The sequence below is a fragment of the Scylla paramamosain genome, chromosome 12, assembly GCF_035594125.1.
Source record: "Scylla paramamosain isolate STU-SP2022 chromosome 12, ASM3559412v1, whole genome shotgun sequence".
Taxonomy (NCBI): Eukaryota; Metazoa; Arthropoda; class Malacostraca; order Decapoda; family Portunidae; genus Scylla; species Scylla paramamosain.
Genome location: NC_087162.1, coordinates 23865156 through 23888250, shown reverse-complemented (window position 1 = coordinate 23888250; position 23095 = coordinate 23865156). Strand labels below are relative to the sequence as shown.

General features: G+C 43.5%; 1 protein-coding gene and 1 long non-coding RNA gene across 11 annotated transcripts in view; one reads left to right on the top strand and one right to left on the bottom strand.

The window, feature by feature from the left end:
• Nucleotides 1–2041, top strand: part of LOC135105908 (uncharacterized) — an 8660-nt gene extending 6619 nt beyond the window's left edge. For both annotated transcript variants that reach the window (XR_010271046.1, XR_010271045.1), the window contains exon 2: nucleotides 1771–2041. This is a non-coding gene — a long non-coding RNA (uncharacterized LOC135105908). The remainder of the gene's footprint in view (nucleotides 1–1770) is intronic.
• LOC135105907 (uncharacterized) overlaps nucleotides 1–23095 on the bottom strand; it is a 24981-nt gene extending 1886 nt beyond the window's left edge. The window contains exons 1-9 of one of the 9 annotated variants that reach the window (XM_064014583.1): nucleotides 22807–23095; nucleotides 22486–22617; nucleotides 21878–21960; nucleotides 18597–18712; nucleotides 8344–8450; nucleotides 6636–6705; nucleotides 4540–4797; nucleotides 265–754; nucleotides 55–177 (exon numbers count right to left, since the gene is read on the bottom strand). In XM_064014583.1, coding sequence (XP_063870653.1) covers nucleotides 55–177; nucleotides 265–363 — 222 coding nt within the window. In that variant the 5' untranslated portion in view covers nucleotides 364–754; nucleotides 4540–4797; nucleotides 6636–6705; ... (3 more) ...; nucleotides 22486–22617; nucleotides 22807–23095. Of the gene's footprint in view, nucleotides 1–54; nucleotides 178–264; nucleotides 755–4539; nucleotides 4798–6635; nucleotides 6706–8343; nucleotides 8451–18596; nucleotides 18713–19875; nucleotides 20012–21877; nucleotides 21961–22403; nucleotides 22690–22806 lie in introns of those variants that run through there. The other 8 variants (XM_064014581.1, XM_064014585.1, XM_064014589.1 and 5 more) reach the window with 8 other exon arrangements.

Sequence of the window (23095 nt, the reverse complement as noted above, 5' to 3'; positions counted from 1 at the left end):
ACTCGCTACTCGGCAGCATGCTGGACAGTGGCTACGTGCACAATGTATACTCACGCCGGATCCTATGGGAGCGATGATGGTGAGGCAGGAAGGGCGCGGGCCGACGGGCACCAGGATAGAGGCAGGTCGGAAAGAATGTAGGCCGTAGCGTGCCGCCAAACTCAAGCCGCCATACACCTTGACACAAAACGACGTTAGTCTGCTATTCAAGGCAAGATAAAAGAAAAGCCTTTATGGACCATTCACGTGCAGGTGTGTACTCACAACGACAGAGTGAGGCAGGTGACGGGCCAGCCTCGCTTTCAGTGCGTCCAGCTCGTCCTCTCTCACATGGCGCAGTGCTACCACACTCTGTGGGGCCATCGTAGCGAATGAAGCCCCCAGCTGAGCTGGGGCCAGAACCGAAATCTGGCATAAAAATTAATTGCAGCCCATGAGATGCCAGATACCGATGGATTACTTTTTAGAGCAGCATCTATTGAGTGAACCAAGAGCACTCCGATTCCGCCCGCCTGTATTTGATTTTTTTTTTTGTTACTTGGGAAATATCCAATATATTGTAACGAACAGACTACTGCGCCTGATTTTTAAATTGTTAATTGGTAGTTGCTAGTTGAATGGGTATGTAATCACTGTGGGGGAAGTGGGAAGCGAGGATGTGCGAGGTGTCGGCCGAGACTGGTAAGGCGGAGAGCAGCTGATCGCCTGACTTCCCACTGGTGCCTGCTTTACTTCACTCACCAACTCACCTGAACTAATGCAAAGAAAGCCATATAAATAAAACAAGTGTTAATAGGACACCATTTCTTAAAAGCAGCAGATATTGCAATTAGAAACGGAAAGAATAAATTTGCCATAGCTTGGTCTGGATGTGCATCAGAGTTTGATAATTTGATGGCGAAAAATGTTGGCTGTGACCCCTGTAGTTTTCATGTAATCTCTAAATGCTTGCCTTATGAGGATTGAAATCTGTAGCACATCTTTCCATCTTAACACTTCTGATATTTGTGAGAATGATTTAAAAAAAAAAAAAAAAAGACAATTAAGGTACCTTAAGAGATAAGAAGAGGGAAGGCCTTGCTCTTATCCATATCAAACTTATCTGAAAACCATTCTTAAGGGACCCCTCTATCACACTATGTCACCACGAACTCAGCGTATACCTAGCCTGGCCTTGAGCTCAGCATAGGGCCTCTCCAACCCTAGCTCAACAGTAAAGGGTCTCTATAAGACATTTCTGTCTTTAGCTCTGTTTAGTTAGGTAAACAACGAATATTTCAAGATAGGAATGCAGCAAATAAAATAGTGGGAAATAAAAGAGTAGTGGGGGATAACAGAACATCAAAATCTTCTCCCATTGCATATGTCAAGTCCTACTACCATGTTTTATCCTTAAAATATTCCACAGACAATGGAGCATCAGTAATTTGTCAACTCCATAACGATGTTGATAATGCGTAAAATACATAACATGGTGGTAGGACTTGCCACTTGCACAGGGAGAAAGTTTTGGTGCTCTCTTATCACTCACTACTCTTGTTTACTTGCTCCATATCAATCCTAACATATCCACATACAGTGAAGCAATAGTAATTTGTCAATGAAACCTCAAATAGTAGTTGATAATACGTAAAAAATATATAAAATAAGTCTCCTCGATATAGTGCGCATGCGCAGTGGCGTCTGTGGGCTTTAAATTTTTTTTTAATGTATTTCTTATGACCTTCGCCAGTGTCCCTTGTACATAATATTCGTTCTTCTCTCAAACAGATACCAGGAGGTCTATGAGTGCCAAGTCTGTGGTTCATAAACATGCTGTGGGCCAGGAGGTCTGTAAGTGCCCAGTCTGTGGTTCGTAAGCATACTGTGTGGGCCAGGAGGTCTGTGAGTGCCAAGTCTGTGGTTCGTAAACATACTGTGGGCCTGTGTGTGTGTGTGTGTGTGTGTGAGAGAGAGAGAGAGAGAGAGAGAGAGAGAGAGAGAGAGAGAGAGAGAGAGAGAGAGAGAGAGAGAGAGAGAGAGAGAGAGAGAGAGAGAGAGAGAGAGAGAGAGAGAGAGAGAGAGAGAGAGAGAGAGAGAGAGAGAGAGAGAGAGAGAGAGAGAGAGAGAGAGAGAGAGAGAGAGAGAGAGAGAGAGAGAGAGAGAGAGAGAGAGAAGAAGAAGAAGAAGAAGAAGAAGAAGAAGAAGAAGAAGAAGAAGAAGAAGAAGAAGAAGAAGAAGAAGAAGAAGAAGAAGAAGAAGAAGAAGAAGAAGAAGAAGAAGAAGAAGAAGAAGAAGAAGAAGAAGAAGAAGAAGAAGAAGAAGAAGAAGAAGAAGAAGAAGAAGAAGAAGAAGAAGAAGAAGAAGAAGAAGAAGAAGAAGAAGAAGAAGAAGAAGAAGAAGAAGAAGAAGAAGAAGAAGAAGAAGAAGAAGAAGAAGAAGAAGAAGAAGAAGAAGAAGAAGAAGAAGAAGAAGAAGAAGAAGAAGAAGAAGAAGAAGAAGAAGAAGAAGAAGAAGAAGAAGAAGAAGAAGAAGAAGAAGAAGAAGAAAACGAGAACCATAGCCTCGATAAGTGTTTCAAAGACATGCTCATCTGACCAAGTTTACATAATTGTCTCTAGATATGTAAGCACTCTTTAAGCCTGATATCAGTAACCCTCTCAAAATTGAACTAGCATCTATTACAGATGTAAGTTGAGGAGACCAATGTAGCACCAGTCTATAGGTGAGGGGAGGGACGTCGACGTTTGTATGTGTGGATATCTCCTGCTGGTTGGCTGTGTATAGTAACTGGGAGTACAATAGCCGGTCACGATGTCCAAGGTGCTGTCCCTCTGTTTTCCCAAGGGGCTCGACTTCCTGGCCGGTCAGGATGTCCAAGGTGCCGTTCCTCTGTTTTCCCAAGGGGCTCGACTTCCTGGCCCGAGGTTAGGCTTGATTTATCTCGCCTTCTGATAAACTCCTCAGTATGTTTACAAATTGCTGAAAAGGGACTAATGACAATGGTGGCAAACAGTGCAGAATCCTCACTGTAACCTGAACATCTGGGCGAGGATCGCTTCCACCACTCTCTGAAGGAGTTCGGCCTAATACGAAATGCAATTAAGTCTTTTATGAACACTTTAAGTACCACAAAATTCTCACGAGAGGGAATAATCTGCAATGACCGGGAGAATAAAGGTCTATAAAATGATTTCTTGCAATGGCGATTATCACGGCCTTAAAATGTCTAAGGTGTTGGTCCTGTTCTCCCTGAACCTCATGCCTGGCAAAGGCTTCTTTCATGGCTGAAGATTTATTTCGCTTTCGATCAGTTTCTCAGTTACAAAAATACTGCAGGCTCAGGCTATAAATTTTGGGAGTATTAGCAATACAGAAAACTTAAGAGCGAACAGATTGAGCGAACAGATTGGCAAGAAGTATGTCACTCTAGATTACTAATCTTATCACACAATATACACATCACACAGTATACACCAAATTTAAAAAGTTAACCATGTACAAAATGGTTCCCACCCTTTTCCTTCTTGAATGTGACAGTCACCAAGAAAAAAATCTTGGTAGATTCGTCATGTACCATTTAGGCTTTTCATAGAAACTGAGAAATTGATTTAAAGGTGAAATGGATCTTTGCGATACAGTAACTAGGCGAGGGACGAATCCCGACTGGAAAAGATAATTGGCGCAGTTCTGGTGCCTGAGACCACCACTCCCAACCAAGTTCAAGGTATGAGTAATTTTGAGATTTTTGTCCTTCCACTCATGAACACAGTAGACTAACCCCATTCCCCTCCCCTCATTATCTTCAAGATCTTGTTGATGATACCTATGAGATACCCGGCCAGATACCTACCTAAGAGATACCCGGCCAGATACCTACCTACAAGTACACCAAAGGTTATTTTATTAGTGGGGATCTAAACTGTTGTCACTATGTCTTGTCCCTTTTGGGACAATTCATAGAAACAATGAGGGATAGAGGTGGGATAGAGATCCTTAGCCTCTGCCGGGGGAGAGAGACTCTGTCTGTCTGTCTGTCTCTCTCTCTCCCTCCTCCTTGTGGACCGGGTGGGATAGAGATCCTTAGCCTCTGCCGGGGAGAGAGACTCTGTCTATCTGTCTGTCTGTCTGTCTGTCTGTCTATGTCTCTCCTCTCCCTCCTCCTTGTGGACCGGGACCACACACGCTTCCTTCTATACTGAGTACCACTTCTTCTCTCTGTCAAGATGTGAAGACGGTGGTGAGAGGAGGTCTGTTGAGTGGAGGAAGAGTCTCGCGGTGACATGCTCCTTGCTGCTCCTTTACCAGATTCCACCAGGTCTTGGGCTCTCTCTCTCTCTCTCTCTCTCTCTCTCTCTCTCTCTCTCTCTCTCTCTCTCTCTCTCTCTCTCCCCCAGGGTTGGTGAAGACTGTGGCTGTTTCCTGCCCTTGACGTCCCGCAAGAGAGCAGCTTTCATGTCAGGGATAAATATTTGTGGATACCCTCAAATCCCTGTCTATTCCATTATTATCGTGTGTCTCGGATGATGTACAGCCGTAGTAAATAGTAGAGTAACATACCTAATACATTGTACTTATTTCTGTTTAGCGTTTTCCCTTCAAAATGCCGAGGAAGGGGAGGAAGAGGTAGGTATTCAATCCTGGCGAAACGAAACTTGACGGCGAGAAACGAACGAAGTCCCAGCAGCCGAAGACGCGGCTGGCTCGACAGGGCCAGTCTGGGTGAACGAGGTTGTCGAGTAGTTGCGCTGCTCCCTCTTGTTTAAAAGGGGGGTGGTAGTTGCCGACGCCTTAGTTACTTCATTACATACACATGACCTAGAATTAAAAAAACGTAATTGACTCGTTTTTGAAGTTGCCAAGGTATAATAATAACATGGTTCAAGTAATATATCCATGGGACTTGCCACACCACCACCTCTTCCTATTGATATACTACTACAATGGACACCACATACTGATAGCTATAATATTCTTACTGAAACGCATTATTTATTCAACATTTCATCTTCCCTTCATGTGGGTGAGAAAATATATAATACCCGCATGTGATAAACAAACAAAACTCTCTCTCTAGTGTTTGCTTAACGATTTTATATTTGTTATCTAGAGAGGTGTAAACACACACACACACCCAAGCGCTGCGATGAAAGGACCTGAAACGAGAGAGAGAGAGAGAGAGAGAGAGAGAGAGAGAGAGAGAGAGAGAGAGAGAGAGAGAGAGAGAGAGAGAGAGAGAGAGAGAGAGAGAGAGAGAGGAGAGAGAGGAGAGAGAGAGAGAGAGAGAGAGAGAGAGAGAGAGAGAGAAAACTGCATCCACACCAGCAGGAAAAGAGACACGCATACATCGAAACAAATGAGAAAACATGTTAACCCTGCACACTGAAAAACAGCCGTTAAAGATACACTATACGGCAACTCACTCACATGTACACTCTCACATTCAGAGTCACGGAGATCCAAGAGCATACAATTAGAAGCCAGAAAACAGGAAAGGTAGTAAACAGTTAATTAATTCGATAAACGACCAATCCACTCCTATACCCTTTGAAATCCCGCCAGATCCCCCTCTCTCTCTCTCTCACCCGCCATCCACAGACCAACGGGCGGCGTCGCTTGTATGCAAATGGCCAGCTCGAGTTAGCTAGAATTTTATGCGTAATATTGAATTCCATTACGGGGCTTGAATTTCATTTTTGGATGCTGGAAAAAAAAAAGAGAGGGAGGAGAAAAGAAAGGGATAATTTTGTGTGTTGGTGTGAATTTGTGTGTGTGGAGGCCAGCAGTTTATTATTCAGATGTAAGAGGAGGTGATGAAACGTCATAATTATTTTTTCTATTTTTAATTTGGCATGCGGAAAAAAAAGAGGATAAGGATAAGAACTGCACTGCTTAATTTTGGATGCTTAGAAAATAAAGAATAGATAGTGTGTGTCTGTGTGTGTGTTCAAGGAGGGGAGGACTGGAGTAGCCAAATAGATGAGAGGGAGGGAGGGATGGAGAGAGAGAAGGAAGAAATTAATCAAGGAAGTGGAGAGAAAATGATCAGGGAGAGAAACTAGGGAGAGAAACAAGAAAGTAAGGAAGAAAGTGGAGAGAGAAAATGATTGAGTTACAATGCGGGAAAGAAGCCGATAGAAGGTCAGCTAGGGGCATGTTTTTATTTACCATAATAATAATTGTTTATATTTTCAGTGCGTGCTTATTGAGAAAATAATATATATATATATATATATATATATATATATATATATATATATATATATATATATATATATATATATATATATATATATATATATATATATATATATATATATATATATATATATATATATATATATATATATATATATATATATATATATATATATATATATATATATATATATATATATATATATATATATATATATATATATATATATACTATATATATATATATATTACGCAAATAACACCAGAGAGAGAGGAGAGGAGAGGAACCCTGACGCAGCATCGACGAATTTAGTCCCGGTGGAGAGAGAGAGAGAGAGAGAGAGAGAGAGAGAGAGAGAGAGAGAGAGAGAGAGAGAGAGAGAGAGAGAGAGAGAGAGAGAGAGAGAGAGAGAGAGAGAGAGAGAGGGTAACCAAGATTCTCAAGCCTCAGTGCTTACTGGTTGTCACAAAACACTCGTAAGTCCAACAGCAGGTCTCACTTTTTCCTCGCGTCCCCGCCACGCTTGCCTGTGCAGGGAATAAACATCATTAATATGTACAAAGAAGGAATTGTTTTAAAAAACGCAATAATGAATGAGAAGGATACAAGAATGGACAGAGGAAGAGACGAGGAAAAAATCATCAATAAAAGAAGAATGGTTCTAAACGTTGTAACGGAATAATAAATGAAAAAAAATGCAGGGTAGAAGACAAGAGGAGACTTACAAAATAAAGAAGGGAGGAAACAAAAAAGGGAGGAAAAGTAATAAATAAAATAGAAAATGTAGTTTGGTGAAATTTATATGAATCTAATCAAGAAAACGTCTGAAATGAAATGCGCCCAAATTTCTCAGTGGACTCTTGAAGCATGCAAGGGAATTGTAATTGTGGTACACAAGAATGTCACTCACAGGTCCTCAAGTTATGGCACAGTGGCAATACACTTTGTTCTCTAGTTTATTGTTGTAATACTTTGTGTGGGGTTGATCTATTGAACTGTTTTGTACCGCTCCTCACAGGGCGTGCCAGTGATACAGAATAGCAAGGGATGAATTGGTAAGAAATCATTGTGTTTTTCCGCCACGTGCACTGAAATAATTCGGTGAGAGGTGAACACTGCTACGCTGCTGCTTAATTTCTGGCACTCAGGTCATGTTTGTAATTATTCCTCCACACGATGTAGCGTAACCACACACACACACACACACAGTAAAATGGATACAAACTTTATTTATGCTTTTCTGTTGCATCTTTGTTGAGAGAAAGATGTCATGAATGATCTGGATTAATGTTTTACACAGTTAAATTTGAACTATTTAGAGAACTATTTCGAAATTACTCTCCCCTCTCCCTTTCCCTTCCCCGCAAAGAGGCGCCACAAGCCCGTATCGCCACCGTTCTCACTCTAATCGGAGGAAAGAGGGTGAGAAGAATGGCCAGCGAGCACGATGTTAAGTGGAGGCAGTGGAATGAGGAATGATGCGTGATGGAGGAGAGGGCGAAAAAAGTCGAGAGAGAGAGAGAGAGAGAGAGAGAGAGAGAGAGAGAGAGAGAGAGAGAGAGAGAGAGAGAGAGAAACGCTTGGTTTGGCTTGGAGTTTTAAACACTAACAAGATAAGCTTTCAGTACTAATAACGGAGGGTAACGGGAGATGACGCTGGAAATTAGGAGGAGGAGGAGGAGGAGGAGGAGGAGGAGGAGGAGGAGGCCGCTGCTTTAATATCGGGCCAGCACTGATAGTTAAAGGCGAATGGCGGAGTGAGCGCAAGCGGGACATACACAAACTGGAACGGACATTTATCGGTACTTGAAGAGAAATAATTGCGTATCACTTAAGTAAGATACGTGGCGAATGAAATTGGTACGTCCCCCCCGACCTCCCCCCCCCCACTCTCTCTCTCTCTCTCTCTCTCTCTCTCTCTCTCTCTCTCTCTCTCTCTCGGACATAATAAGAGGAACCTTCGTGGGTAGAATTCACTTAGAAGCCTCCCACGATTTACATTAGGTTAAGTTAAGTAAGGCAGGGGAGCTTATTTTCAAGTGCAATTGGGTTTCTTTGTAAACTCCACACAGGAACATAACACACTCTAGTACTACTGAAAGGGTTAAACTGTCCACACACCACAACCACAAATACCACCACCAACAATCCCAGCTCACACTCACTCATCTCTGCGCCACATTTTCTCTCCTACAGATCCCCATTCACAGATAGGTTACGTCAAACTGCCGGCGTCTCTGTCAGCCGAGGTGCCTCATTGTGAGTGTCGTCCCTGGAAAATGGAAAGATTATTATATTTACATAGGGTGATTGATGGATATGATTTTTTTTATCCTTTATTATTATTATTAATTTTTTTTTTTTTTGTAGGGGAGAAGCGACGACAAATTAACGCTTTCTTCCCCATTTTTTTGTCACGGTCGGTCTCCTTCAGGCATAAAAAAAAAAAAAATAAAAGAAAGGAATAAAATAAGCATCGCTCACAACACTGTAAAACCTGAAATTCGTGTTAGTTTACGCGCTGCAATCCGAAGAGCATTAATGCAAAACTCATACCGTCCGTTGTAATGCAAATGTTGATATCTAAAACCGACTCCCATTAGGGCGGGCCGGCGTTCAATAAAGCGTTGTGCATCATGACTGTGTTTTTAGTGACGGGGAGCCGGGGACGGGTTGTCGCGGCGTGCATGACAATGTATTTTTGGATCCGGCAGCGGTGGCAGGTTAGTGCAGCACTGGTGGGGATGGTGGGCGGGGGGACACGAGGGCTGGGGATTGGACTTTTTGTAAATTCCACACGAGAACATAAAAGGAGTAAAGTGGAGAGAGAGAAAAAAAAAAAAGAAAATCCACACGAGAACAACATGAGTAAAGTAATTCACTAAAATAATTCAACCTTCACTTCCCAAAACTTATAATTGGGAATTTCGTTTTGCAAATTCCACATAAAGAACATAAGTAAATCCGTAAAATAATTCCACAAATGGTAAATTGCTTCCTAAACTAATCCTATATGTAATGGGGATTTCTTTTTGTGAATGCCACCCTAACAAATTGATTACCCAGCCTAATATGATCTTAATTTCCCCTAAACTAACCTAAAATATGAGGGAATTTTTTGTAAATGCAACGCCAAGACAAAATATTCTCCAATCTAACCTAGCATGAATAATGGGAGGAGGAGGAGGAGGAGGAGGAGGAGGAGGAGGAGGAGGAGGAGGAGGAGGAGGAGGCGGCTTTCAATTAAATTCCACCCGTAAAAAAGAAAAAAAAAAAAAGAAAAACTACCAATGACGAACTCCGCCAACCTAACCTCGGAATTCATCAATGAGGAAATGACTTTTGAGGTAGTCTAGGGAATGTTCACGGGGAAATCTTGTGGTGGTGTCCAGGTGATGAATTTCGCACCTGGTGATATCTATGGGAATGGAACACTGAAGAAAATACGTAGCTGGAAGAGGAGTGAATGCGGAGTGGTTGAACAGGTAAATCATGACGTGTGCAAGTACATTACAGTGTTATTATTGAGGTTTTGGACACATGGGACGCAGCAATTATTTCGTGGAGTGTATGCATGAATGAAACTGAAGGAAAATTAAGTAAAAACCGAAGAAAATAACTGGAACGGTGGAATGAGCGTGGTAGCTGAATTACCCGGGTAAATGGGCGGTGAGTACACTGAGGTTCTGGACACGAAGTACTGAAGTGTATACATGAAATAAATTGAAATAAAAAAAAATACTGAAGAAAGCAGCACAAGGAAGCCAAGGATGTGAGGAGAAAATAGTGTAGTTAAGAGTCTTCACGCTTCTCTCCCCCGCCACGTCAATTCCTTGGGTCGCGCATGAACCGACGGCAGACTATCTAATATTGTAATGCACAGGGAAGTACCGTTGGAATAAAGACGCTCAGTTCACAGTTTAGACGTCTTCGCTATATGCATAACATCACCAGATTCCCAGAGAGGCCACAGAGGCGCCGCTGCTGCCCTCCCGCACCGCCCCGTCCCGTCCCAGCCACCGCCTCATAGCACACGCCATAAATTTACTTCCGACTTAAAGAGTGCAAGTTGCGTTTTCCAAAAGTGGCAACATAAACTTCCTGGAGCGCATTGCTATTCCACCATTAAAAAGTTATTCATGGTTAATTTTAGTAATGGAATTCAGATTAAACTTCCAGACTTTTAAAAATCACTTAATTGAATTGCATGTCCAGCGTTTGACTTGTAATTCAGTTTATAAATGTAAATAGGCAAAGGAATTGTCAGTTTTTATATACATATTATACACCACATACCTACAAACACTGCTGGAACTGGCCTGCTGCATCCCAACCCGTGGCCTCGGCGCGCAGGAATAAAAATGAGATACAAGACAACGTTCGAAAGTTCAGTATTATCGTGCAAGGAGAAATATACGAGTTAAGTTTCCGTCACGGACAAGCAACAATGAGTGCGTGACCGTGCCAACTCACTGCAAGGGGAGGGGAAGGCAACATGCTCAGAAGTCCCGCGTAGCAATGAACTGGGCACTGCAACAGAGAGCTCTGGTACATGTTCAATACCCTTCAACTTAACTCTTAACTAAAGCTTTCTTCCCATACTTACAAAATATTCTACGAGCAGACGCGCCTCACCACCTGACAAAAGGTTATTTCCAGCAAACTTGAGAATATTGATGAAGCGAGATTTACACGCACGCTGCCTTAACATTTACGAAAGCTGAGCGAGAGAGAGAAAAAAAGTACATTGCAACATTTCGAAAACTTAAGATATTTTAATAGTTTGAGTCTTCCTCGTATTTGTCTGTTTTACACACACACACATTGAGAATGAGGCATATAAATAAGGAGGAGGTATATAAATAAAACATTCTTTAGTCCCGGTAAAATAAAATACTGTCCTACGAAGATTTTCTGCTTTAGTGCATTTTTGTAAACATTTTTCGGTATCAGACTCACTCCAGCTGAGCGCCTAACCCCCAGCTGAATGGATGGTCTTCCCATTTTCTTCTCTCGTTTGTTCATATGGTGTCGCTCTTCCTCACTTACTTGCTACCTGTATTTTCCTCTATTGTTTGTTGACATGGGTCGCTCCTTCTCACTCCCTTGCTGTCTGTCTCTTCTTTCCCTTCTGTCATTTTTCCCTTTAACAGATTTCAATGCTTTCTGAGATCTTGTCAACTACTTTTTATTAACTTCTATTCTGTTCTCCTTTGATGTTTGGTAATACGGGATCTCTCTTCCTCACTTCTCTGTTACCTCTCACTTCATTCCTTTGTCATTTATCTCTTTATATTCATTCTGCTAGATTATATTGCTTTCTTCGACCTCTCAAGTCCTTTCATAAATTTCTACTCTATTCTTACACCTGTCATAACTTTCCCTTTATTCTATTCCTTCGTTAACATTCAAAGGACTTAAAAAAAGGTTAGCATGGAGACAAACGGAGAGAACTGGGAGCATGAATGTTTCTCTTAAGGCAACAACAAGACTGTAAGATGAAAGCAAGTACCTGATATGCTACTCCTATGAAAATAAAGATGCATCACCGAGGTCACTGGTCACAATACTGTCTCTCTGCGTCGCCCTGATTCCACGTCCAAACAAGCTCCGTGTTCGGTGCTGTGTTGTCTGATTAATTTACAGTCTTGAATGCCTGCATCAAGCACAGACAATTTGCTCCTGTTAATGAATTAAATACGGATGGATGAATCTCACCTCGCGATATTAGAGGAGGAGGAGGAGGAGGAGGAGGAGGAGGAGGAGGAGGAGGAGGAGGAGGAGGAGGAGGAGGAGGAGGAGGAGGAGGAGGAGGAGGAATCACGAGAACATACGGGGAACTGCAAAAAGCCAGAAAGCTTATCGGACTACCAGACTTATCAATCTGTATTGAAAAAATGACAAAGACTAGGAGGAGGAGGTAGAGCGAGAAAATGAGTAATTACTCTGACCTCCCGTGGCTGTCAGGCGTCTGGGATTAACAACTCAAGCGCCACTGTGTTCACGACTTGCCTCTCCTCCTCCCTTCCACTCTCCCTCCCTCCTTCCCTGCCTGCTGTGTAGTAAGCAGCCTGTCCCTCGCCCCCTCGCATCTTTGCTCCTCTAATTTGTGCCTCAATACCATACTTTCCTTCTCGCATTTCCCGCCAACTGTCTGTCCCCGAGCCTGTTTTCTCAGTACGTGTTTGCATGTGCTTGTCGGAAATCTCTCTCTCTCTCTCTCTCTCTCTCTCTCTCTCTCTCTCTCTCTCTCTCTCTCTCTCTCTCTCTGGGCCTCCTTTGTTCGGGTCCGGAATTGCAACATGGCCGCTTCACAAAGGGACTCGGTGGCGGCCTTAAGGGGACGAGCGGTGGACTGCAGCCTTTGTTCGTGCATCAGTTAAATTAATTGTTATTTTTCTTCCCCGTCCGAGGCAGCGGCGCAGGGAGCCTCAGCCAGCGTCCAGCCTCAGCGGTAACAGCCAACAGCCAACAGCCTCTCCACCTATTGCTTGTATCCCTTCCCTCATCGGATTCCACCTCTCGTTTCCCTTTTCTCACGCATCCTTCATCTCTCGCTTCCCATTCCTCACCCTTCACCATCTGTTATCCTACTTTCCTCCTCCTCCTCCACTCCATCTCTCATCTTACTTTCCTCCACATCCTCTTACTTTAATTTCTCCTTCATTTCTCGTCTTTCCTTACTCTTCCTCCTTCACTTCGTTCTCGTCTTCCTTTCCTCCTTTCACATTTCCCTACTCCACAGCCTCTCGCCTTCTATTTGCAACTCCACCTCTTGCTTTCCTTTCCTTCTCCTCTTCCACCACTAGTATCCTTTTTTCCTCCTCCACCTCACGCTACCATTCCCTCTCCAACCTAGCCTGAGTTCCCTGAGACGAGGATGACATCTGGCTGGCGGGAATAGTGATGTTGCCTCGTGTTCCTGTGTGCACGTCAGTCTCTGCTCATTCTTACCTAAACTTTAATTTTGGCGTTGTCTGAAAGGAAGTGTAGCGACAGTTTAGCTTTTGGGAGAAGAGAAGAGAAGAGAAGAGAAGAGATGAGCAGAGAGAAGAGAAGAAAGGAGAGAGCGCGCAACTAACCCTAATCATCCCCATGTGCAGTGTTTACATACGATAACGCAAACACAAGATCATATTTTGAGCTCCCCTTTGTATTTCCTGAGCGAGTTCGAGGAAAACGAGACGTGGTCCGAGTGAAACATTAACGAGACATGGAGGGCGGAGGTCACACTCCCGCTGCCACGAGCACACAAGCACGAGCACACCGCTGGTAATGAAGAAGTCACCGGAACGTTAAGTCCAGTGACAGCAGCTTGGAAATTACGAGATGTGAGAGAGAGAGAGAGAGAGAGAGAGAGAGAGAGAGAGAGAGAGAGAGAGAGAGAGAGAGGCGAGTTTCTGAGGGCATATATGGATGGAACGGAAAGTCAATGCATGTGATTAACTCTTTGGCTACTGTGGCTTCCCTTCCAGCTTTATGAAATGGTCTGGGGGGAGTATATAGCGTGATTTTGAAAGACCAGTCACAGCAAAAGAAGAGATGGATTAGTTCAGGCCATTCTGTGCCCGTTTTAATTTTGTTTAATGAATTCATCTAGAATTAGTCAAAAGAAACGAATGTCATCCGATCTTTTCCCACTGACGGTGTAGGATTCTTGATAAGCTAACGTGAAAATAAATCCATCTTTGAAAACCCAAATAAAAGGTAATGAAGAAACACCAAGAAGAGATGAGACACGTAAGAAGAATAAGAGACAAGAATGAAAAAGGAAGTAAGAAAGAAAAAAGTAAATACGGGAAGAAGAATATAAACACGAAACAAGGTACCAAGATTACAAGAGCCTGGTGGATGACAGACAAGTGACCACCGAGGAGAATAACAAGATACAACGGGACTCAAGAACGGGCAGTGCTTTTGTTCTAGTATATCAACACGCCGCGTCTCTTTACAAGTGGATACAGCAGTAACTTTACTCTGCCTCGGACTGAGTGTAGTTTTTTTTGTATGGCGCATGAAAATTTACTGAAGCCACGCACCGCATCAGCTACGATGCATCCATCAGCCAACCCTCCTACACAACACTTCAAGGAGCACCACATTACCACACCACTCACATAAGGAATGGCGTGGCCTGCTCCTTGCTTCCCCAGACTGACTACTGCTTGTGCCCCACCGCCAGCTGGTCTCCGCCGTGAGCCAAGAGCCTCCCGCCTACCGGAATCTCCGTCAGATCTCCGGTGCCGCTGGTCACTTCCGAGGAGCAACGAGACACCACTCACGGTAATTAAAGTCTGCTCGCTCGCGCTCTCTCTCCCTCTTTCTTCTCCACTACGCAGCGGGAATGGAGGAAAATTGCTCTCCTGAAGGGAAATTTTCACTTCGTCTCGTAAAGCGACAAACAAACCTCTTCAATATTTTTACGACAATGAACTTGAGAACTCAACCAGTAAGACAACCTCCACTCCAACATTCCCGAGTGACTGAGGGACGAACAAACACAAGCAAATTAATACAAGTGGACAAGGTACAAAAAATGAACAAATTACATACGTATGGAAATGGTACACAGAAAATAATCAACAAATGAATACGCAGCCATTGTTGGCCTTACAATCTTTATGGTTCCAGCAAGCCCACGACGTCCTACGTCCCCACACGGGGGAAGAAAAAAAAAAAAAAAAAAGCGCCCTAAGGTATAAACCCTTTCTTCTAGGAGAGAAAGTAGAGAATGTAGCACTTGAAAACGCCGGATTCATAGAAAAAGTACTTGGTTTATATATGTCCCCTTAACCTGACAACATTGTACTGCTACCACCCCCACCAGTACTAAAATACATAATACTTGGTTAACTGACAAGACCTCTCCGAAGATTCTCAGCGCCTCACAAGAATGACCCAAGAGCCCCATGCATCTGATTCTACCGTTCTGTAAACACACTAATTTCCTAGCCTCATACACCAGGCTAGCCACGCTCTCCCTATCCTCTTCCAACCCTCCCCTTGCAGTACTCAGCTCTTCTTCTTACTCCTCCTCCTCCTCAGCTTTCCATCACTTTTAGATCCAAGTACTTGCTTTTCTTTTACATTTCTCACTATATTTCTATACTTTACTGCTTTTATTTTCTCTCCCTTTCTCTCTTTCATCCTTCTTTATCAAGTGTTCGAAGGTCTCGCTTAAAACCTTCCATTTATTTCCACCCAGGCCTTCCCCCCCCACTCTCTCTCTCTCTCTCTCTCTCTCTCTCTCTCTCTCTCTCTCTCTCTCTCTCTCTCTCTCTCTACCGGGACTAAATTCGTCGATGCTGCGTCAGGATCCCAGCTAAGGCAAGCAAGTCCAGTCACGCCCCAAGTGCAGCCACAAGTGCAATCTTTAATACGAACTAAGCTAAACCGTTTTCCCTTCCCTGCTCTTCCCCTTAATTGCTTTCACCAGCCGCTTGCAACGACGTGCCGGGTCTTGCTACATTTCCCTCTGGCTGGCAGTCGTCTATCGCGTAATGTGCATAAAAAAAAAAAAAAAAAAGAAAAAAAAAAAAAACGGAAATCGTAACAGTTTGTTCCACGTGAAATGCTGTTGAAGCAATTAGCATCCTGTCACTTGATTTCTCGTTACCTGGAAGTATTTATTGTCTGACTGTTTCGCGAGCACACATTCACAGTCTCTCTCTCTCTCTCTCTCTCTCTCTCTCTCTCTCTCTCTCGTAAGGTTCTCCATCTCCACTCCTTTCTTACCTTTATCTCTCGCTTTTGTTTAATCTGATAACAATGCCATTTCGTGTCATCTTCCTTCATTCTTATCGCCTCTCATCAGCCATCAGATTCGCGCCACACGACCATGTACAGATAACATTCAAGCGTGCACTTACTACATTCTCCAGCTGTACCCTGTTTCGTTCCTCCACCTAACTGCGCCATTTAGTCTTACCTTATCACCATCACTAACACAAGTAGATGCGCCACGGTCACGTATACGCGACATTTCAGCCAATTACCAGTCTTAGTTAGAATACAATGATTTTTTTTTTTTTTTCGTACTGTTTGATTTGATGTTCTGGCTTTGTATCTTTTGTATTCTTTGTATTCTTGTTTGAAGTTCTTGCAAGCTGGCAATACTCGTGCTGAGATCTATTCTGGTATAATGTGTTTCGTAGTTTAGAAATCAACGGCAAATTGTTCAATCTCGAGCTTCGATGGCTGTGTTACCACTCCTCCTTCTCCTTCTCCTTCTCCTTCTCCTTCTCCTCCTCCTCCTACTACTACACAACAACAATGCTTTCTATTTCTAGCCTTACCCCTCCTCCTCCTCCTCCTACTACTACTATTCGACAATGCCTCCTCCCCCCCTTCCTCCTCCTCCTACTACCTCGATGATAACATCTAACCCTCCTCCTCCTCCTCCTACAACTACTACTCGACAATTCTTCCTCCTCCTACCTACTACTACTACTACACGACAATGGTTCCTATTCCTAGCCCTCCTCCTCCTTCTACTACTACTACTACACGACAATTCTTCCTCCTCCTCCTCTTACCTATTATTACTATTACTACTACTACAATGTCTTCTAACTTTTCTTCTCTTATTACCACTCGACAATGCTCATCACCATCTCTTGTATTTTCAGAACTAATAAACCAGTACCTCCTGTCAATCATCCTGCCCAAGTTCATCTCAACCCCGTAATTCATCTTTTGAAGACCTCGCGGCTTTCTGGCTCCGAGAACTCAGTACGCGGCCGCCAATTGTGCAACCATTCAACTGTTATGGCTCCTCAGGCTTGTTAAATTGGCCTGGAGCACGGTGTGGGTAAAACTTGGTAAGACAACACTGCAGTACCAGGACTGATCGAGCTGTTTACTTTTGCTCAGTTAAAATGGTCTAGGGTTCCCGAAATTGATCAAAGTGCCGTAGTGTCATTAACAGAATTAGATTAATGCGTGAGGAGGTTAAATCTACGTCTCAATGAATGTTTTTGTATGTCCGGTACAGAAAAGAAGACCATAGTTCATTTTTCATCATTAGCGTGTCAGTTAACGGTGTCAGTCAGGCAAGGAATGAAGATATCCGGTTTGAGCCTCCAAGTAACAGTTTCAGTGGCAATGGGATGGGCGAGGTGGTAGCGTGGGTGGTACAGAGTTGCACTACTTGCGGGGTTGTGGGCGGAACAATGGCACGCGGGATTTAATTAGTCAGCGTGCATGGGCGTGGGGTAATACAGCAGCGTGGCAGGCCCGATGCTTACCAAGTGTTGTGTCACCGTGTCCAGCAATCACATAATCACATCTTGGTAAAATCACACTATAATACATTACACTGAAGCTAAATTACGAAGCTAAACTGTGTTGGAGCCATCGCGCCTCACTTATTTTAGCCAACACACACACACACACACACACACACACCTACGAAATGTTATTATAATTGTCCCGCGCTGAGAGAGAGAGAGAGAGAGAGAGAGAGAGAGAGAGAGAGAGAGAGAGAGAGAGAGAGAGAGAGAGAGAGAGAGAGAGAATGAAGACCCTTGCGGAATGAGTCGAATCGTTTCATACTTTAAAATATTCTCCCAACACTAATCCAAATCCTTTTAAAACAAACAAATCCGTCATTATTCACCGAAGACATAATGCAGACTATTTAATGTCGGAAAACACCCTCGAGAAATTAACTCCAAACTTTCCATCAGAGGGCGCAGTGAAGATACGAAGAAAACCTGATTGAATATCGACCAAAAGTATAAATCGATGCCACATCTTTCTTTCTTGTAGCAATAACTGAACCACTTAAGCTTTTGACTGATAAGGGTCTTCATTGAGGTTAAGATAATATTCTGATGCAACACTTGATAAAAGTTTAGAAATAGACCAACGACAAAAGGGAGAGATAACGCAGTTCAAACTTCATGGTGCAAACAGTACAGCCGCCCAGTGTTCCTTACTCACAATGAAGCAAGAAGTGTCATACAGTTATTAGCAGTCTGTGATAAAACCAAGCCAGCCTCGACCACACTATCTCTCTTTTATAACACGTGCGGGACTTAACACCAGAGAGAGAGAGAGAGAGAGAGAGAGAGAGAGAGAGAGAGAGACTGTCCTCTTCAAAAGTCACACGATTTTGAAGCTTCATAAAGTAAACAGGCGGCGGGAGAAATTGAAATCAACCGAGTATGGAGAGTAACCGCAAATATATAAACCAATAAATAAATAAATAAACGGAGGATTAAAAAAAAAAAGTGATCTTTTTACAAGGTTTCATGAGCTTCTCTCCATTATTCCACGGCAATAACCAGGTGCTAAAAATATCACAGGAACATTATTAGATTAAAAAGATAAAGAAAAAAGGGATAGGATACACTGGGAGAGAGGAGACTAAAGGGTTTGCTCTTCCACGCGCGTCCGAGCTCCCTAATCCACTTACATGCTCTAAGGGGAGTTGCTGCAGCGCCGGGAACTCTGTCTGTCTTGTCTTATTCACCAACTGACGAGACCAAGGCCCAGGGCGGCGCGGTGGCTCCTCCCTCGCCGTGTCGCAGCCTAGGGGAGGGAGGTGGGGGTAATGGTTGTTAGGATGATGCCTAACTGAACATCCCCTATTTGTCTCCTCTCTCTCTCTCTCTCTCTCTCTCTCTGTGTGTGTGTGTGTGTGTGTGTGTTTTGCTCCAGTCTGTCTGTCTGTCTGTGTATCTGTTTTGTCCCTGTCTGTGTGTGTCTGTTTTGTTTCTCTCTCTCTCTCTCTCTCTCTCTCTCTCTCTCTCTCTCTCTCTCTCTCTCTCTCTCTGCATGCATTTACATTCCTCTTAATTTGTCGATCACTGATGGCATAATAATCCTTCTCCCTCACCGGTCCCTTCCCCTCCATCCCTCCTTCCCGCCCCTTCCTTCTCGTTCACCAGTCCCTTCCCGTCCATCCCTCCTCGCTCACCAATCCCTTCCCCTCCATCCCTCCTTCCCGCCCCTTCCTTCTCGCTCACCAGTTCTTTCTCGTTGCCTCCCTCCCGTCCATCCTTCCTTCCCGTCCCCTCCCTCCCGTCCACCAGTCCTGTCGCGTCCCCTCCCTCCTTCCCGGCTATAATTATGAGTCTTCCTTCAAGCGGCCCGTTTTCCTTTGTCGTCGTGTTTACCTCGCCGCCACCTGCACCCACGCTGCTAGTTCCCAGATTACTACACCTTAATTAGTGGCCGGACAAAGGGAAGGAGTCACTCTGCGTCTCGTCTAATTGCAATTATGAAGACGATCAATAAATGTGCCAAGAAGGGAGTGAGGTGAGGCGCCGCGTGACGTCAACCTATGTACAATAATTGTGCGTTTACTGCCCACCTGCGAATGACTTGGCTTCTGTTATGCATACTGTATACCTAACATATCCTATCGTAACGTTACGTAACATAACCTTATCTAAGCAAAGTAATACCAAACCAAACCAACCTAATCCAACCTAACCTGATCTAGGCTTATCTGATCTAATCTAACCTAACAGATACAGCAGGCCTACGTCTGTCTGTCTTTCTGGCAAACGAAACCATATTTTCTGGTGACACCGTATACTTCCTCTCTACATTTGTAGTTACGACATCAATAATAATAATAATAACAATAACAATGATGAATGAATTAAAAAATATTACACGTGGCAGTTAGGTTAGTTAACAAATCTGCGTCGGTTATGATGGAAGCTTGTTACCACACCAATAGTTACCTTTGCCGATGTGGAACAGGTGTAATTCTATAAATTTCCCAAGTAACCATACCTAATATAACAGCTCCACTCTGCAGCCTGATCCACGTGCACCGGGCGGCCTGCTGTCTGGGTCTGCCTCAGCGCACTGGTTCGAAACGGATTCGTACCCATGCATGACTTCACCTGCTTTGTTACGCTAATTGGCTATCGAGTTTAGGTTGAGTAATCTAGAATACATGAAGGCGTTTAGTAATAATTACTAATTAAATCACACCATCTGTCCATTGTATCCGCATAAATGGAATAATGGGCAGGGAAAACCTTGAAGGAAACCACTCATGTGAGACTGATGACCCATCAAGGTGTTTTCCCGTCACTTGCGGCGGCTGTTGCTATAAAAAAAAAAAAAAAAAAAAAAAAAAAAAAAAAAAAAAAAAAACGCGGACTTAATGAGACCACTCTTTATCTCGGTGTTCCCAGGGAGTTATTGGATTTCTTTGGAGACCGCGGTGTGACGTAACGTGAACTGCGCACGATGTCCCCACCAGCACTACCAGCACCAACACATCATCGTACAGACAGGCAGTTGTACCCTTCCCAGAACACAATAGTACTCGTAGACCAGACCACACCTAGCTAGTTTTCTCTTACTACGATAATTGATAAATGTTAGATAGTAAAGTTAAAAAGCGTAGTGTTTAAAATTCATCGCATTCCTGCACTTCTGAACTACCTTCTTGAAAAATAGTCTTTTGATGCTTCCTCAAGACGTAACGGCATAATGGAAGGGACGATAAAGGTTGTTTTCCTCCATAAAGTTACTCGAAGGACGAGACGAGGCTACATGACACGAAACGAATGCCACGAGGAGGGCGTCTCAGGTCTTTACGTCTGGTACTCTTGTTCATTATCATTAATTTTTGACGAGTAAAGTTGGAAGTGCTGAGATTCAAAACAATGTCTGGGTTATTACTTGTCTTGTACTGGATGATAATAGTGCAATTAGACAATGCAATGTTTTCTTTCTATAATAAATGCTGGGTAGTTTGTGAGTTACTAAGGATACAATGCAACTATAATATTAGTAACAAGCTATAACTACCTCCCGTATTGGTTGGAAATGCAATATAAATCATGATCGTTTTCATAGTAAGTGTTGGTTTTAAGTGTTAGCAAACTACAATAAACCATCTCTTTCGACATCTAAGGTTGGCGAGTGTGTAAGGGTAGTAACGAGGTAGGCCCATCTTCTGAAACCCTTCACCGCCGCACCTCCACTGTTTTCAAAAGGCTCTAGTTCAAGTTACAAGTTTTTATGGACGTTTCTATAATTCTAGTGACATAACAAGATTTCTGCATTATTAACAGGAGAAACACTATTGAGAACACGGCTAATCACCTCTGTGGCCTTTGAAAATAGTCGCGGTGAGAGCGCAAAACGTTTCTGAATATGGACCATAATGAGACAAACTAAATCACCATCCGCTAGTCTGATTACCATCCCCGAGCTCTTGTTACACTAAATGACTAAACATTCCACTATATCAAGTTCGAGGTATTTCCACGTCCTCAGTTTAATAAGGCGTTTTTCTGCAATACGAAGAGAAAATTAGTAGATGTAATGCAATATCAGATCCGTCACCAGGGACCGAAGACTTGCCAACTATACCGCGATGACAACCGACAGGGAACACACATTCTCGACACATACAAAACGACGCTCAAAATAAGGGATGCAAGGCTCTCCAGGCTCATGTCCATTGGCTGCGGGATCCACGAGAGACGGATCGCCAGGTGCACTGAGACCGGCGACTCGTACCACCACCGAATGTTGAGAGAGAGAGAGAGAGAGAGAGAGAGAGAGAGAGAGAGAGAGAGAGAGAGAGAGAGAGAGAAAACGCATATTCACGATAACAATAAATGGCATACTTTTTAAACTTTCGAAATATCTAAAAGCTCTAGTCTAGGGGAATATTTTTTGACCTAACAAAACTTAACCTATACCAAAACACTTCATTACCTTTCAAGTGGCACTGTTACCTATTCCAAATCTTGCAACGTTCCCCAGTGCCATTTCTGTTGCGTCATATCAACTCGAGACATCTGCAAGTACCAAACAGCCAGTAAGATCAGTAAAAATGTGGTATGTTTCCAGTATTATGCTGTCTGGCCTTGATATTGATATGTGTGGCCAGCTGTGCTATTCCAAAGCTCCTCGGGGCGTTAGTACTGTGGGCCATGAGACTAAGAGTGTGGATGATGTGTACGTGTGTGGTGCTTTGTCTGGGCCACCTTGTGTGAAATTGCCGGCCTTGTGTATAGATGTAAGGACTAATGCTTCCCATGCCAGTTTCTTTCAGAGTACTCTACCGTTATTAGCCGACCAATACAATTTCATAATAAACCTAAGCCAGCGTCATAACCTGCGCCATACTTAACCAGACGCATCCTTCTCGCTCGCAGGGCACCAGCCGGAAGGAGGGAGATAATCTTTGCCGGTTCATTAGCTTTTGTCTAATCCCTGCCACAAACACGTGTCTCCTCACCTCTACTCACCAGCGCCACATCATCGCCTCGCCATCAACAACACACTCAAGGTTCTCGCATTAAAGTGGGCTTATACTGTACCTGCAGCGGCGTCGGAGGCACATAAAGGACGTCCACGAGCCCAAGTCAGCTGCTGTCTGTTTCGGACCGGTTGCTCACCTCTCGGCTAGGGGTGATCCGGTACAGCAGCAGAAGGTCGCCTTGCGCGCCTCACTCTCCGCGTAAACAGGAACGATTTTAATTATGGAATAAATTAACGCTAAATATAATCCAATTAACCAAACATACAAAATAACGTACTCCAAGTGAAAAATAAAATAAGCTTATTTGTGCATATATTGTCCGCACACGAAAGAAGGAAAAACAAACCCACAAGAAAGAAGTATACAAGTGATGGCTTACCTGTATGACTTAAAGTAATGCTGGAAATCAGGCGTTACAAGACCAAGACCGCTGCTCCTCGCTCAGAGTACGAAGGACACTTAACAAGGGTCACGTTATCAGGTCAACTTTTCCTCTTCCACTCTCAATCTGCAAACAGAAGTCATCTAAGTCTCTGTAGTGATATAAATTTCAATCCGACAAAATGATTCAGGGTGTGGGCTGTTTTGAAATACGAGCCTTAAATCCGCTCTCCGCCCATCACCACTGTAGCCTCTGCTTACTACCACTGCAGACTTATCTTCCGTCA